Source organism: Thamnophis sirtalis, unplaced genomic scaffold, assembly GCF_051295495.1.
Source record: "Thamnophis sirtalis isolate CommonGarterSnake01/CBP01778 unplaced genomic scaffold, rThaSir2_p1.2 scaffold_2, whole genome shotgun sequence".
Lineage (NCBI taxonomy): Eukaryota > Metazoa > Chordata > Lepidosauria > Squamata > Natricidae > Thamnophis > Thamnophis sirtalis.
The window spans coordinates 116,194,263-116,208,318 of NW_028261382.1; the positions used below are offsets into that span (position 1 = coordinate 116,194,263).

The 14,056-nt window shown below is 42.1% G+C and overlaps 1 protein-coding gene across 1 annotated transcript in view; it reads left to right on the forward strand.

Moving 5' to 3' along the window:
• EXT1 (exostosin glycosyltransferase 1) overlaps positions 1–14,056 on the forward strand; it is a 331,185-nt gene that overhangs the window by 278,844 nt on the left and 38,285 nt on the right. Inside the window, exon 3 of the mRNA XM_087706752.1 lies at positions 4,993–5,100. Coding sequence (XP_087562878.1) covers positions 4,993–5,100 — 108 coding nt within the window. The remainder of the gene's footprint in view (positions 1–4,992; positions 5,101–14,056) is intronic.

The window sequence follows — 14,056 nt, forward strand, 5'->3', positions numbered from 1 at the left end:
ACATGGAGAGGGGAGGACATGTGGATTTGCCTCTCCAAGAGAGTATGCCTCCTCCATTCCTTTCCCCATGTGTTTAGCCGAAGACTGCTGAAGCAGCATCGGAGAATTGAAAGGGCCCGGTAAAGAGAGGGAGTGGGGGCTGGAGGAGGAAGCCATGCATGTAATTGAGTATATTTACCATAACTGTTTCTCTGATTGGTGATTAAAAGCACACCCTCCTGAAAGTTGGAGCTTTCCGCTGGTTGATCTGAAGAACTTTGGAAAGGCTTGCAAAGAGGAAAACTAAGGGTCCAATAGGGACATGGTGGCTCAGTGGCTAAGACACTGAGCTTGCCAATCAGAGAAGTCGGCAGTTCAAATCCCTAGCACCACAAAATGGAGTGAGCTCTCATTACTTGTCCCAGCTTCTGCCAACCTAGCAGTTCGAAAGCATGTAAAATGCAAGTAGAAAAAGAGGAAGCACCTTTGGTGGGAAGGTAACAGCATTCCATGCACCTTTGACATTTAGTCATGCCGGCCACATTACTTCCTCCTTCCCTCCCTCCTTCCCTCCCTCCCTCCCTCCCTCCCTCCCTCCCTCCTTCCTTCCTTCCTTCCTTCCTTCCTGCTTTTCCCCTTTACAAGCCTCTCTGAAATTCTTTGGATCAACCAACAGAAACATCCAACTTTCAGGAGGGTTTCCTTTTCATTACCCATCAATGAAATAGTTATGATAAATATACTCAATAGTTGCAGGGGGGAAAACAAGCTCAAGGCAGGGCTCCCACTGATTCTGCATTTATGGTGAATTGTATAATTATTTAATCATGTATTACAATGTAACAATAATAGGAATAAAGTTCACAATAAATATAATGTACTTGAATCATCTCGAAACCTCCCACCCCCACCCCCCACTCCTGTCTTTGAAAGAATTGTCTTCCACAAAAAGAATCAATGGCATCAAAAAGGTTGGGAACCTCTGGACTAGATGACCTCCAAAGTCCTTTCCAACTCTGTTATTCTGTGCTTCTGCATCCATTCCTCTTCAGGAGAGATGATCAGAGACTCACAGGTGTTTCTCACCATCAAGAGACATTGTTATATTTCCTTAAAGGTGGATTGACCTAGACCTGGGATGGTGAACTTATGGCACATGTGCCCGAAGTGGTACGCATTGCCATGTCAGCTGGCACACGTGGCATTGCCCGTTCCTCTTCTTGGTTTCTGGCGCGCATGCACGCGTGACGATCAGCTGGTTTTTGCATGTGCAGCAGTGTCGGAAACCGGAAGAGCTGGTCTTCTGGTTTCCATCATGCGCTTGCGCACCAGCCAGCTGGTCATACATGCATGCGTGCCAGTATCCAGAAGACAAGCTGGCTGATCAGCCTACGCGCGCCGTAAACCGGAAGTTAATTTCCCGGCATGCGCATGCCCACTTGGCAACTTCTCTTCCGGGGCGGGTCCCCGACAAGCACATGCACACGCTCCCTTTTGGCACTTGGTGCCAAAAAGGTTCCCCATCACTGTCCATTGGACAAATAGAGTTAGGAATATTATTCCAGAGCAAAGATGGTGACGTTTTTTGCTGAAAATATAGGTCACTTACCATATATTGGCTCTCAGAGTCAGAAAACAACATTGACCTATCACATATTCAGAAGATGCGAAGTTCCACCAAGAGATTTGGATGTTTTGTTTTATTTATTTTTTAACTGAGATGTGCTCATTTGAAGACTTACACTATAATTTTTACACTTCCACTGAAGTGGAATGGGAAAACGTGTTTCAGTTTTTAGCAGTCCAGTCCATGGGGGCTTTGAGGTTTATATGAAGTCACAGGTTTATAATATTAGCCTAGATTTTTTCACTGCAGGCTAAATAAGTTTTAAGCGGTAATTTCTGTTTGTTAAGACATTTTATGGGGAAAGAAGCTGAAGGACAATTAAAATGATGCAAAATAAAACAATCTACCCACTACATCCAAGATATATTTGGGATAATTATCTTGCTGCTATAACTTGACAATGCAGAGATCCACCAGGATTGTACAAAATCCTGAAAATTGCACAGTTAAATATTACCCAATTCACACAATACTTCTTTTTTCCACACTATCCCTTAACATTTGTTTTCACCCCTGATTCTTAGGACACCTAACCCTAAATCTAGTTTATAACAGATAACAGAATAACAGAGTTGGAAGGGACCTTGTTGGTCATCTGACTTCCAGACTGATATAATGAGGATTAAGGAAAATGCTCAAACCCCAGTTAACCTGGCAGCAGATTTCACCAAACAGATTAACAAAGTTGGAAGGGACCTTGTAGGTCATCTAGTCCAACCTCCCACCCAAGCAGAAGACCCTATAACATTTCTGACAGTTGGCTGTCCAGTCTCTTCTTGAAAGCTTCCAGTGGTGAATCTCCCACAACTTCAGAAGGCAAGTTCGATCGCTTGATTGCCCTCACTGTCAGAAAAATTCTCCTTATTTCCAGGTTGAATCTCTCCCTGATAAGTTTCCATCTATTATTTCTTGTCTGGCCTTCACTGTGCCTTGGAAAATAGCTTGACCGCTTCCACTCTGTGGCAGCCCCTCAAATATTGGAAGACGGCTATCATGTCTCCCCTGGTCCTTCTCTTCACTAGAGTAGCCATGCCCAGTTTCTGGAACCGTTCGTCGTATGTTTTAGCCACCACTCCCCTAATCATCTGTGTTGCTCTTTTTTGCTTAATTTTCTTTGGCAACAGGATTTTCTCATGGATTTTACTATGGTCCACAAAGAAGTCTGAATAAAAAGCTATTACCTTTGCTATCCTGACAGAAGTCCGAGAGAAAAGATGCCACTACCACTATCCTAAGTGAATCATTGAGAAGCTATCCCTAAAATCAGTTTTTGGTCAGAAGTCAAAGAAGACCTTGCCCTGACTCTAACACTATTCCTAATCCTACTTTAATTTTCATTGGTAACAGAATTTTCCTTTGCATTTTCCTGTAGTCCACAAAGAAATCAGAACCAAAGTTGTCATACTCTTTCCTTAGAGTATCTCTAAGAGTCTATCTCCAACATCAGTTCTTGTCTCTGATTCCAAGCAAACCTAACCCTAACCCTAACCTTAACACCTACCCTACCCCTAAACACTACTTTTCTTTTCATTGTCAATCATATTTTCCTAGGTAATTTACTCTGCTTTACAAAAAAGTCCAAAAGAAAAGCTGTAACCATAAGTATCCTTAGAGAATTTCTAAGAATCTATCCCAGGCATCAGTTTTTGCTCTTGTCTCCTAAGGGGACCTAACCCTGACCCTAATTTCAATTGGCAATGGCAATTCGCAGTCAGATTTTCCCATGTATTTTATTGTGGTCCACACACAGGTTTGAACAAAAAGCTGTCACATTCTCTTTCATTAGAGAATCTCTAAGAATCTAGCATTAGTTTTCAGACCTAACTACAAAGAGATCAAACCCTAACTCAAACCCTAGTTTCATTTTCATTGGCCATGGGGTTTTCCAATGCATTTTACTGTGGTCCACACACAGGTCTAAATGAAAAGCTGTCACGTTCCCTTTCATTAAAAGTAAAGGTAAAGGTTCCCCTCATACATATGTGCTAGTCATTCCCAACTCTAGGGGGAGGTGCTCATTTCCGTTTCAAAGCCGAAGAGCCAGCGCTGTCCAAGGACGTCTCTGTGGTCATGTGGCCGGCATGATTAAACGCCGAAGGCGCACAGAACGCTGTTACCTTCCCACAAAATGTGGTTCCTATTTTTTCTACTTGCATTTCTACGTGCTTTGAAACTGCTAGGTTGGCAGAAGCTGGGACAAATAACGGGAGCTCACTCCGTTATGCGGCGCTAGGGATTCGAACCGCCGAACAGCTGACTTTTCTGGTCGACAAGCTCAGCGTGTTAGACACTGAGCCACTGTTCCCCCTTTCCTTTCATTAAAGAACCTTTAAGAATTTATCCCTATCATCAATTTTCAGCCCTGACTCCAAGGGGACCTAACCCTATATCCCTAATGCTTAACATATTTTCATTTTCATTGGCAATGCCATTTTCCCAGCTGGCAGTCAGAAAGCATGATGAAAATTATTTAATGTCACAACATATAGACAGATTCAACCATAGTTTCAATTGGGAAAATGTGACCATCCTAGACCAGGCCAAATCCAAAGATGCCAGGGAATTTCTAGAAGCCTGGCACTTTGACAAATCAGACATCAACAGACACATGGACATTAACATGTATAGACTATGCAAAAGAGACAATCAACCAGCCCAAAAGAGAAAAAGACTCCAGCTCCCTCCACCAGGAATCAGCACTCAGATCAGCATAAAAAAACTTCAGACCAACAATCAAGTTAGCAATACCCCAATTAAGAAACTGCCAAAGAGTAAACAACCCAACCAAAATACCTCTGAGACTGCCTCCACCCACACAGACAGGCAAGGCACCAGAATATAAACTGACATGTTATCTAGTTAGGGTAATGAAACATCTGTAAGAAAACAAGCAAGCTCAGAGAGCACCAAGGACCTCTCATTTCAACACTCAGCTACAAATATTCTCTTTTAATAGGACCCAGATTGTTGCGGGCAATAGGCTGACTCTGTAAACTGCTTAGAAAGGGCTGCGAAATACTGTGAAGTCTAAGTGCTATTGTTATCACATTACCCCATAGTTGTTCTTTTCATTGAACTAGACTAGGAGTCGACAACCTTAAACACTCAGAGCCACAAAGGTCCTAAACAGAACACTCCCCCCCCCTTTCAGTTCTGGAGCCAACCAGAAGTCTAGTTCCCCCGCCATAGAGTCTCCTCCTAGCATGGCATCCTTTTTCCTCTACCTGTCCTAACCGAAAGCCCTATCAATTGTGGAGCCACAGCAGAGGGATGAAAGAGCCACATGTGGCTCCAGAGCCGCAAGTTGCTGACCCCTGAACTAGACCCACCCAATTCCTGCAACTGAACCTTGAAACTGTCCACTCCTTATATTTTTTTTAATACAGGCTGCCTGTATTCCTGTGATGCTCAGCAATGGATGGGAACTTCCATTCTCCGAGGTGATTAATTGGAATCAAGCTGCCGTCATAGGAGATGAGAGATTGTTATTACAGGTAAGAGGTGGGTGAATGGCGGGAAAACAGTGGCCTTCATCGAGTGAATTGACAACAGCAGCCATCTTCTGTACTTTCAGGAAAGATATATCCAAAAGGTCATGGCCATAAAAGAGATTTTTATCGGCCAGGCTTTGTCTGTGTCATTGTGAATATTAACTCATTTAATAAAGCATTATTCACTTTCTGACATGAAGGTCATTCCAGCTTCCAAATGTTGTGGTTAAAAATGTAGCAGCATCTGATATTTTTTTTCATATAGGTGCGTGGAAGAACTCAAGTTGAAAGCTCTTGCCATGCAAATGTGATTTGCAGTGTCAAAATATTTTTAATTCTGATACTTCTCATCCTAAATCAGGAATGGGACAACCTACATATTACTCTCAATTCTTCAATTCAATTCATGTGTTTATCTGCAATTCTGAGCTCTTTCTAAATTCAGCTTGTAAATATTAAAAAGCACTCAAGGTACATATTTAAACTTCATATTTTACTGTTGAAATATCTGCAGTATTTTATGAGCCTTTACAATGTTACAGAAGATATAAATTGCTTTGAGCCATGAAATTTGAAAAGTGCGACATTAGGTAGATAACTAAGTTCTGATCCATATTGATTGATTGATCACATATATATGGCTGCCCATCTCACAGGAATGACTCTGGTGTAATATTAATCCAGGAGATTACCCCATTACATATAGATAAAGGTAAAATTTCCCCTTGCACATATGTGCTAGTTGTTCTCAACTATATAGGGGGCGGTGTTCATCTCTGTTTCAAAGCCGAAGAGCCAGCGCTGTCCGAAGACGTCTCCATAGTCATGTGACCAGCATGACTAAATACCGAAGGCGCATAGAACACTGTTACCTTCCCACCAAAGTGGTCCCCATTTTTTCTACTTGCTTTTTTACATCCTTTCAAACTGCTAGGTTGGTAGAAGCTGGGACAAGTAACAGGAGCTCACTCCTCTACGCGGCACTAGGGATTCGAACTGCCGACCTTTCTGATCGACAAGCTCAGTGTCTTAGCCACTGAGCCACTGCGAAGTGTACAAAAATCAAGATCCTCAGTTATTTCTATGAGACTTTTCCAGTCTCTTTCCTCTTTCTCTTAATTTTGCCTTCCACTACCAAATACTTTCCAGATACACTTAAGGGCTTGGAAAGCATTCCTTGCTTTAAGAAGAGTCATAGACATTACAGCGGAAGGCGCCAGATTGGGAAAGCAAATACAATTTATATGGTTCAATCCCATGAAAAGCAGAATGATGGATGTGACCCTTGCATGCAATAAAGAGGGAAGAGTAACTCCTTTGTTTAAGTCAACCTCTGTCATAGTTTTCTTGGGGGGGAAACAGAGACTGTTTCACTTCCTTTCATTGTGTTTTATAACGACTCTGCATCTAATGAAAGAACCCAAATTACTGGATTATTCCAGGATATTGTTCTCTCCCAATCCTTGCAAAAATCTTCTTTGAAGAATTTGGTGCTAATCTCATCCTTTCAACACTTAAGTAGAAATGGAAAAAAAATGGCTCAAATCACTACTTTACACTAATAAGAGTCCGGTTATTGGGTCTTTTTTATAAGTACTCCTCAATTTATAAGCATTAGTTTAGTGACCATTCAAATGACACTGAAAAAGGTAACTGGTGACTAGTCCTCACACTTAAAGATTGTTGCAGCATCCCCATGATGACCACAATTTGGCAACCAGCATGTATTTTCAAGAGTTGCAGCATACAAGGGCCATGTGATCAACATTTGTTCATAAAATGATGTGGATATTTCAACAGTAAAATATGCCGTTAAAATATGTATCAGGAGTGCTTTTTAATATTTAAAAGTTGAATCCAGAAAGAGCTCAGAATTATAGATAAACACTTATGACAGTCATGTTGCTGTTAGTTGCGAAGTCATGTCCAACCTATAGCAACCCCATGGACAATGTTCCTCCAGGTCTTCCTGTCCCCTACCATCCTCTGGAGTCCATTTAAGCTCACACCTACTGCTTCGGTGACTCCATCCAGCCACCTCATTCTCTGCCATCCCCTTCTTCTTTTGCCCTCCATCATTCCCAGCATTAGGCTCTTCTCCAGTGAGTCCTTCCTTCTCATTAGGTGGCCAAAGTATTTGAGTTTCATCTTCAGGATCTGACTTTCTAAAGAACAGTCAGGGTTGATCTCCTCTAGGACTGACCAGGTTGATCGCCTTGCAGTCCAAGGGACTCTCAGGAGTCTTCTCCAGCACCATAGTTCAAGGGCTTCAATTCTTTGGTGCTCAGCCTTTCTTATGGTCCAACATTCACAGCCATACATTACAACTGTGAAAACCATCGCATTGACTATGTGTACTTTGGTTGGCAGAGTATTGCCTCTGCTTTTTTGTGTGCTTTCCAGATTTGCCATAGCTTTCCTCCCTAGGAAGAAGCATCTTTTAATATTTTGGCTGTAGGCCCCATCGGCGGTGATCTTGGAGCCCAGGAAAATAAAATCTGTCACTACCTCCATTTCTTCCCCATGGTTGCTCCAAACCCTGATTTACGATGCAAAGTATCAGAATTATAAATATTTTGCTTGCCAATATTCTGACAAGCAGAGACAATAGGGGAAGCTGAAGTTACCAAACGACTGTGTGATTCCCTTAACAACTTAGTGATTTGCTTAACAACCACGGTGAAAAAGTCACAAACTTCGGCGCTACTCACCTAACAATTGTATTGCTAAGCAAAGGAAATTCTGGTTCTAACTGTGGTCCCAAGGCAAAAGCTACTTGTGTGTGTACCAGTGACAAAACACTTATCTGTGGAAAGTCATTTCTGGCTTAAGCCCACTGCTTAAGTTGAAACAGTCTTTCTGGATTCAAAGCTACTCTCCAATTTGCTAGACACAGGGAGGAGAGCAGAGAGGGTTGATGCCTCTGAGACCCGTTTAGTGGGAGACTTCAAGGAATCAACCTGGATTCCTTTTCATACAAGACACGTGTCATACTGCCACGCGTGTGACCAATTTCGTTGTATTTAAGTACAATGACAATAAAGATTATACTTATACTTAACATATTTAAATCTGGCAAAAATCTACACCCTGCCTGACTGACGTATTTAGCTGCCGAAGGTAAGAGAGGAGAAGGCTGTGCAGCATTCCAAATATCTGTGAATGTCCCTTCCCTCCCAAGAGTACATTAATATTCTGATCTTTGTTGTTTCCTGTAATGCAGAATTGATTATCTTCACAGCTGCTTCCCTTACTAGAACAGCTACTATACTATTATTAACAGTGGTTTTTAAAGAGCTGGCATGAAGCCCAAATGTCTGCTTTGGGAAATGTTTTTGTTGCATTACAGTTTTTCATTTCCCAGTTTAGATGCACTCGGATGTTTTTATTTACATATTCTCTACTGTCAGGCTGTTCCAGCTACAGACAGGCTGAAGCCAGTGTTGTCATTTTAAGCACCACTTTTCTCCTTCCTTGTTTATTGTATCGATGGCTTGCTATTCGAACATCATCCCGTCCTAATAATTCTATTGTATTCGTGTGCAGATCCGCCTCAATTCATCGCTGCCCACAGCCATCTTGTAAGCCAGGTGTGTCAAACTTTCAGCCTGCGTGCTGGATGCGCCAGGGTTCCAGATAGCATCCAAAAGTAAATCAGAGTCCAAGGCAAAGCATTGCTCAAAGTTCCAATTTATTAAGAGAGCCATGTTGGCACATCTGGGAAAACTCAAATCTGAAAGCTTCCCGGTTTTCCCTACCCAGTTGAAAGTTCAAGATCTTGCCCCCACACCCACAAGTCCATCACATGGTCCAGCCTTCCACTGCCATGTTGGCAGTTCCACCCATCCAGTTCCGGTCAAGTGCAGAGGTGCAAAGACAAAGGATGGCCTTGGCTTTCTGGAAAGAATTTTGTTATGGCTACATAGCATCTCACTCCTTACAATCTCTGCTCCCATTTTCCCACAATAGAAAATGCATAGTAGAATAATAGAAAGTGTGGCAGGCCAAAGATCCAAAAGAAAATATGGCTGCAGGCCTGACACACCCCTGTTGTAAGCAAAGAGATGAATAGCAAATAGCCAAATAAAATGAAAAACAGAAGCCCTAGTTTGTGTTGTAAGTGAGCCAACATGTAAAAATAGGCTTTATAAAACACAGGCAGTTCTTCCAACCAACACAACAGTGGTGGGTTGCAGGGGGAACGCCCCTGTACAGGCGTACTGGAGCCTGCCCGGAGCACTGGATACCGTTCTGGTACAGTGCTCCGGAGGGCCCACCGCCCACCTGAGCTCCTTACTGGTCTTTTAAGTCTTTGGCGCTTCTGGACACATGCATGACAAGTACAGTACCTGAGCGATGCTCCGCTGAGCAGCTGGAGCATCGCGGAGGCTCGTGGAGGTGTTAAGGCGCATGTGCATGTGCCGCGTCCATCCATGTGGATGCCGCCGGGCCCGTTCCAACCGTAGAAGTTGGAACTCACCACAGCAACACAATTATGACTAGAATTTCTCTTGCTAAGGGAAGTGGTTGTTAAGTGAGCCGCACCCGTTTTATGATTTTTTCCGCCTGCAACAACTGCAGGATTTGGGTCTGGCTAGTCTAAAGAAAAGAATTAGGGGGTGAAATGATAGCAGTATTTCAGTATTTGAAGTGCTGCCACAAAAAACAGGGAGTCAAGCTATTCTCCAAAGCACCTGAGGGCAGGACACCCATTTTATGATTTTTTCCGCAGAGTTATTAGCCAAATTACTGCAGTTGTGAAGTGATCTTGTGGTCATTAAACAAAACCAACTTCCCCCATTGGCTTTGCTCATCGGAAGCCAACTGAGAAGGTCGCAAATGGCAGTCATGTGATCCCCAGGAAACTTAAATCGTTGTAAATACATGCTGGTAACCAAGTGCCCCAATTTTGATCATGTGACCATCGGGATGTACATGTGAGGACTGGTCATAAGTCACTTAATACTGTTGCAGTTTTGAACAGTCGCTAAACAAATGGCTATAATTTGAGAACTGTCTGCATTCTAAGATTGGCTCCCCTCTCCTCGCCACAAAACTTTGAAGATATCAATCGTTCCGTTTCACCCACTGTTCTTTTCATATGCAGAAACAGATAAAAAGTTTTATCTCAAAAGATTTGAAGAAAAACAATGAAATGCAGTCAATTAGACATAATGCAAATCTTTTTTATTTATTAGCCCCCCCCCCCGCCCCAACTCCAATGGACATAAAGTAAATGATCGCCTAAAATGTAAATGTTGCCAAAATCTACCTGAAAAATCCATACATCCATGTCAATTTTTAAAATTTACAAGATTTCTTTGCTAGCACCTTAGAGTTGCAAAACCAATTAAGTAGGCTGATTTAAAAATAAAAATAATAATAATAAGATGTAATCCTGAATGGCCTAAGTAATGAATGGTTCCCATTGAAAAGATAAGGTGTTAGGACCTTAAATGTGTAATATTTCTATAGTTAAAAGGTTTATTGTCTATGTCATATGATGTAGGCTCTTGAAAAGGTAACTAACCTATTGTAATCTTAATCAGTAAATGGGATATTTCTTTTCTGAATAATAATAATAATAATAATAATAATAATAATAATAATGAAGAATTTTATTTCCATATTTCCTACTTTTCTTCCTTACGTAGCCTCTCTTTCTCTATTTCACTCCTGTAAAATAAATGTTCAATCAAAAACCACCTAGTGAGCTTCAGGTTTAAATTCAGGATTTGAACCTAAGTCTTTCCAGTCCTGGAATGAGAGTTAATCATGATGGTTCCCCAGCCGTATTAGAGGATGAACACATTTATCCTACTATTCATCCCACACCATTTAATTAATTATTTTATTTCTTAAGCTAAGCCTACCTCGCTAAAGACCTCTCGTGCTCTTTCAAGAAAATGTAAAGCCAACCTTAAAACTAGAAATACTGTTTCCCTGAAAATAAGATAGGGCCTTATTTTCTTTTGACTCCCAAAATAAGCACTTGGCCTTCTTTTCAGGGAGGTCTTATTATTTTTGAGGTGCAGGAGGCAGCGAGCGTGGTCACCTCATGGCTGCTGCTGCTGTGTTGCAATATTTTTGGGAGGGCTTATTTTGGGGCGGAGGGCTTATTTTAGTGCATGCACTCAAAAGCCCGGCTGGGTTTATTATCCAGGGAGGGCTTATTTTCGGGAAAACAGGGTAATAAAAAGCTCCAGTGTGAAGGAGTTAAAATGAATAACGCGAAGCCTGTTTTGGATATTTTAGGCTTCAAGTGTAATGCAGGATGCATCCCAAAGAACTTAAGACTAGACCTTGAGTCTCCGTTCATTATTTCAGTCTCAGGTTACATGGAAAAGGTGTTTTCAAGAGTTCTGGATCTAAGCCATATAAAGTTTTAACAATAATGACCATCAGTTTCCATTTCACTCAGGGATAAAAAAATTGGCAGGCAGTACAGTGCATTTAGCCCAAGTATAATATGGCTTTTTTTTTTTAGCAGCATGATGGCCTAGAGGTGGAACTCTCACCTCACAATTAGGAGGCTGTGAGTTCAATCCTAGCTAGCAGCAGATATTTCTCTCTATGGTCACAGAGAGAAAATAATTGCTGTGCTCTCCATATAGGCATCAGGAAGGGCATCCAGCCAGTAAATACTCAGCTCCATCCAGTCGTCATGACTCCTTCCCAATGCAAGGGATTACAGGGTTATTAAAAGAAAAAAAAAGTTTCCTTCAGTTCTTTAGGAATCCAACTGTGCTGTGTTCTCTGCTAGACAGAACCAGTTTATGTAATGTGCCTTACCCTTAATGGCTTACCAATACCCTTATTATTTTAAAGTTATTTCCCATCCAGGAAAGAGTGTCCTAGCTCTGCTTTAGAAAACCAGAAAGGGATCCCCATCCAGTAGCATTTCCCATACTGTTGTTTTGAAGAGAGAATAACTCCATTTAAAATCAGGAGAGCCACAACTTCTCCAGAATTCTGATCCCTTAAAATGACTACCACCATCATGCCTGGATTCAGTTTCAATTTATTATCAGCATCTAGGTAATTGTTAAGTATAGTCATGTTATAGAAAAATAAATTTGGTCCCAGCAGAATATTGATAGCTCTAAATCTCCCAATGTTCTTTCTCAATGATTCCATGTTGTTGTTGTGAAGTCATGTCTGACCCATCGCAACCCCATGGACAACGTTCCTCCAGGCCTTGCTGTACTCTACCATCCCCTGGAGTCCTTTTAAGCTCACGCTGACTACTTTCGTGACTTCATCCAGCCACCTCATTCTCTATCATCCCCTTCTTCTTTTGCCCTCCATCGTTCCCAGCATTAGGCTCTTCTCCAGTGAGTCCGTCCTTCTCATTAGGTAGTGAAAGTATTTGAATTTCATCTTCAGGATCTGGCCTTCTAAAGAGCAGTCAGGGTTGATCTCCTCCAGAACTGACCAGTTTGATTGCCTTGCAGTCCAAGGGACTCTCAGGAATCTTCTCCAGCACCATAGTTCAAAGGCCTCAATTCTTTTGACGCTCAGCCTTTCTTATGGTCCAACTTTCACAGCCATACATTGCAACTGGGAAAACCATAGCCTTGACTATAGGCACTTTTGATTCCATGTAGATACTTAAAAATGGTGAAGACAGAACGGACTCAATCCTTTACCTAAAGGACTCCATCCACTCAACTGCTTCTGTTTTAAGAAAGTTAAACTATCTGAAGTCTTCCTTCTAGATTTGTCATATAATGCATAAAGATATCATGATATCAAAAGATTTGAACCTTAGGTAAAACAACCCTTTCCCTGACAACCTCCAGACAAAGATCATCATGAGAATAACCAGTGAAATCTCACCCCTGTAAATCTCCTTTACAACTGCTGGAATGGGTTACGATTTTGCAGCAGAATTACAGTGAAGACTTTGCAAACTTCTCCTACTATTCATCACCAGTTGCCATGTTATATGAACCCAGCAACCTAAGTTTAATGTTAACTGAGATTAACAAAGAGATGCCATAAAAAGTTATCTAAAGAGATAAAACCAAAAATAAGTGAACTTGACACTGATTTACAAAGCTGGTATGTAGTTAAGATTCAGCAGCCGTAGGTTCAGCAGCTGTGTGTAAATGTACAGGCAGAGACGCCTCTAAAATAATCCTCTTGGTCAAATAAGAAGAAAAGAAGAGCAGGGAAGTGGTTATGTCCATTCATGAATCTCTAAACCGGTATTTAAAGCCATATTCGTTGTCTTGGGCAACACTTCCCAAAAGTAATTTCACCACTAAACAGCAGCTGTGAAAAACCTACATTTTTTCAGTAAAGCATTGTTTACTATGAAGTGTAACAAAAACCACTGGCTCTAAACCAGGGGTGTCAAACTCTTATTTCATTGAGGGCCACATTAGGGTTGTGTTTGACCTTGGGGGGGGTGGAGTGGGCATGGCCAGGGTGGCCATGTCACTCGGGTTGAGGGCTCCTGTGGTGGCCCAAGCATTCTGCCAGAAAAAATGGGCTCCTGAGTTCCGTTTTCAGCTGCGACGGTGTCCTGCAACCCTCTGCTAGCGAAAACGGAAGACGGGAGAACCCGTGTGAAGCCCTCCTGAGCTCTGTTTTCGCTGGCAGAGACATCGCGGGCCGGTCCTCGCTGTTTCCAGGGCAGCCCCGCGAGCCAGATCTAAGCACCTTGCAGGCCAGATCTGGCCCCCAGGCCTTGGGTTTGACACCCCTGATCTAAACAGTCATTCCTTCAAGTCTCATTCATTGAATGAATCTGGGTTCCATTTAAGGGTAGTGGATAAGTCTTGCTCATCACAGTTTGGGGTTCTACATTCCTTATGAAGCACTTTCAAGCCATAGCCTGCACATTTCAGTCATTCCAGTGTTGGCTTGATCCAGGAAGATCTTCACATCACCAATAGATGAAGATACGATTACTTCAATGTTGACTCGCATGACTAATTGCTGCCTTCTTGCA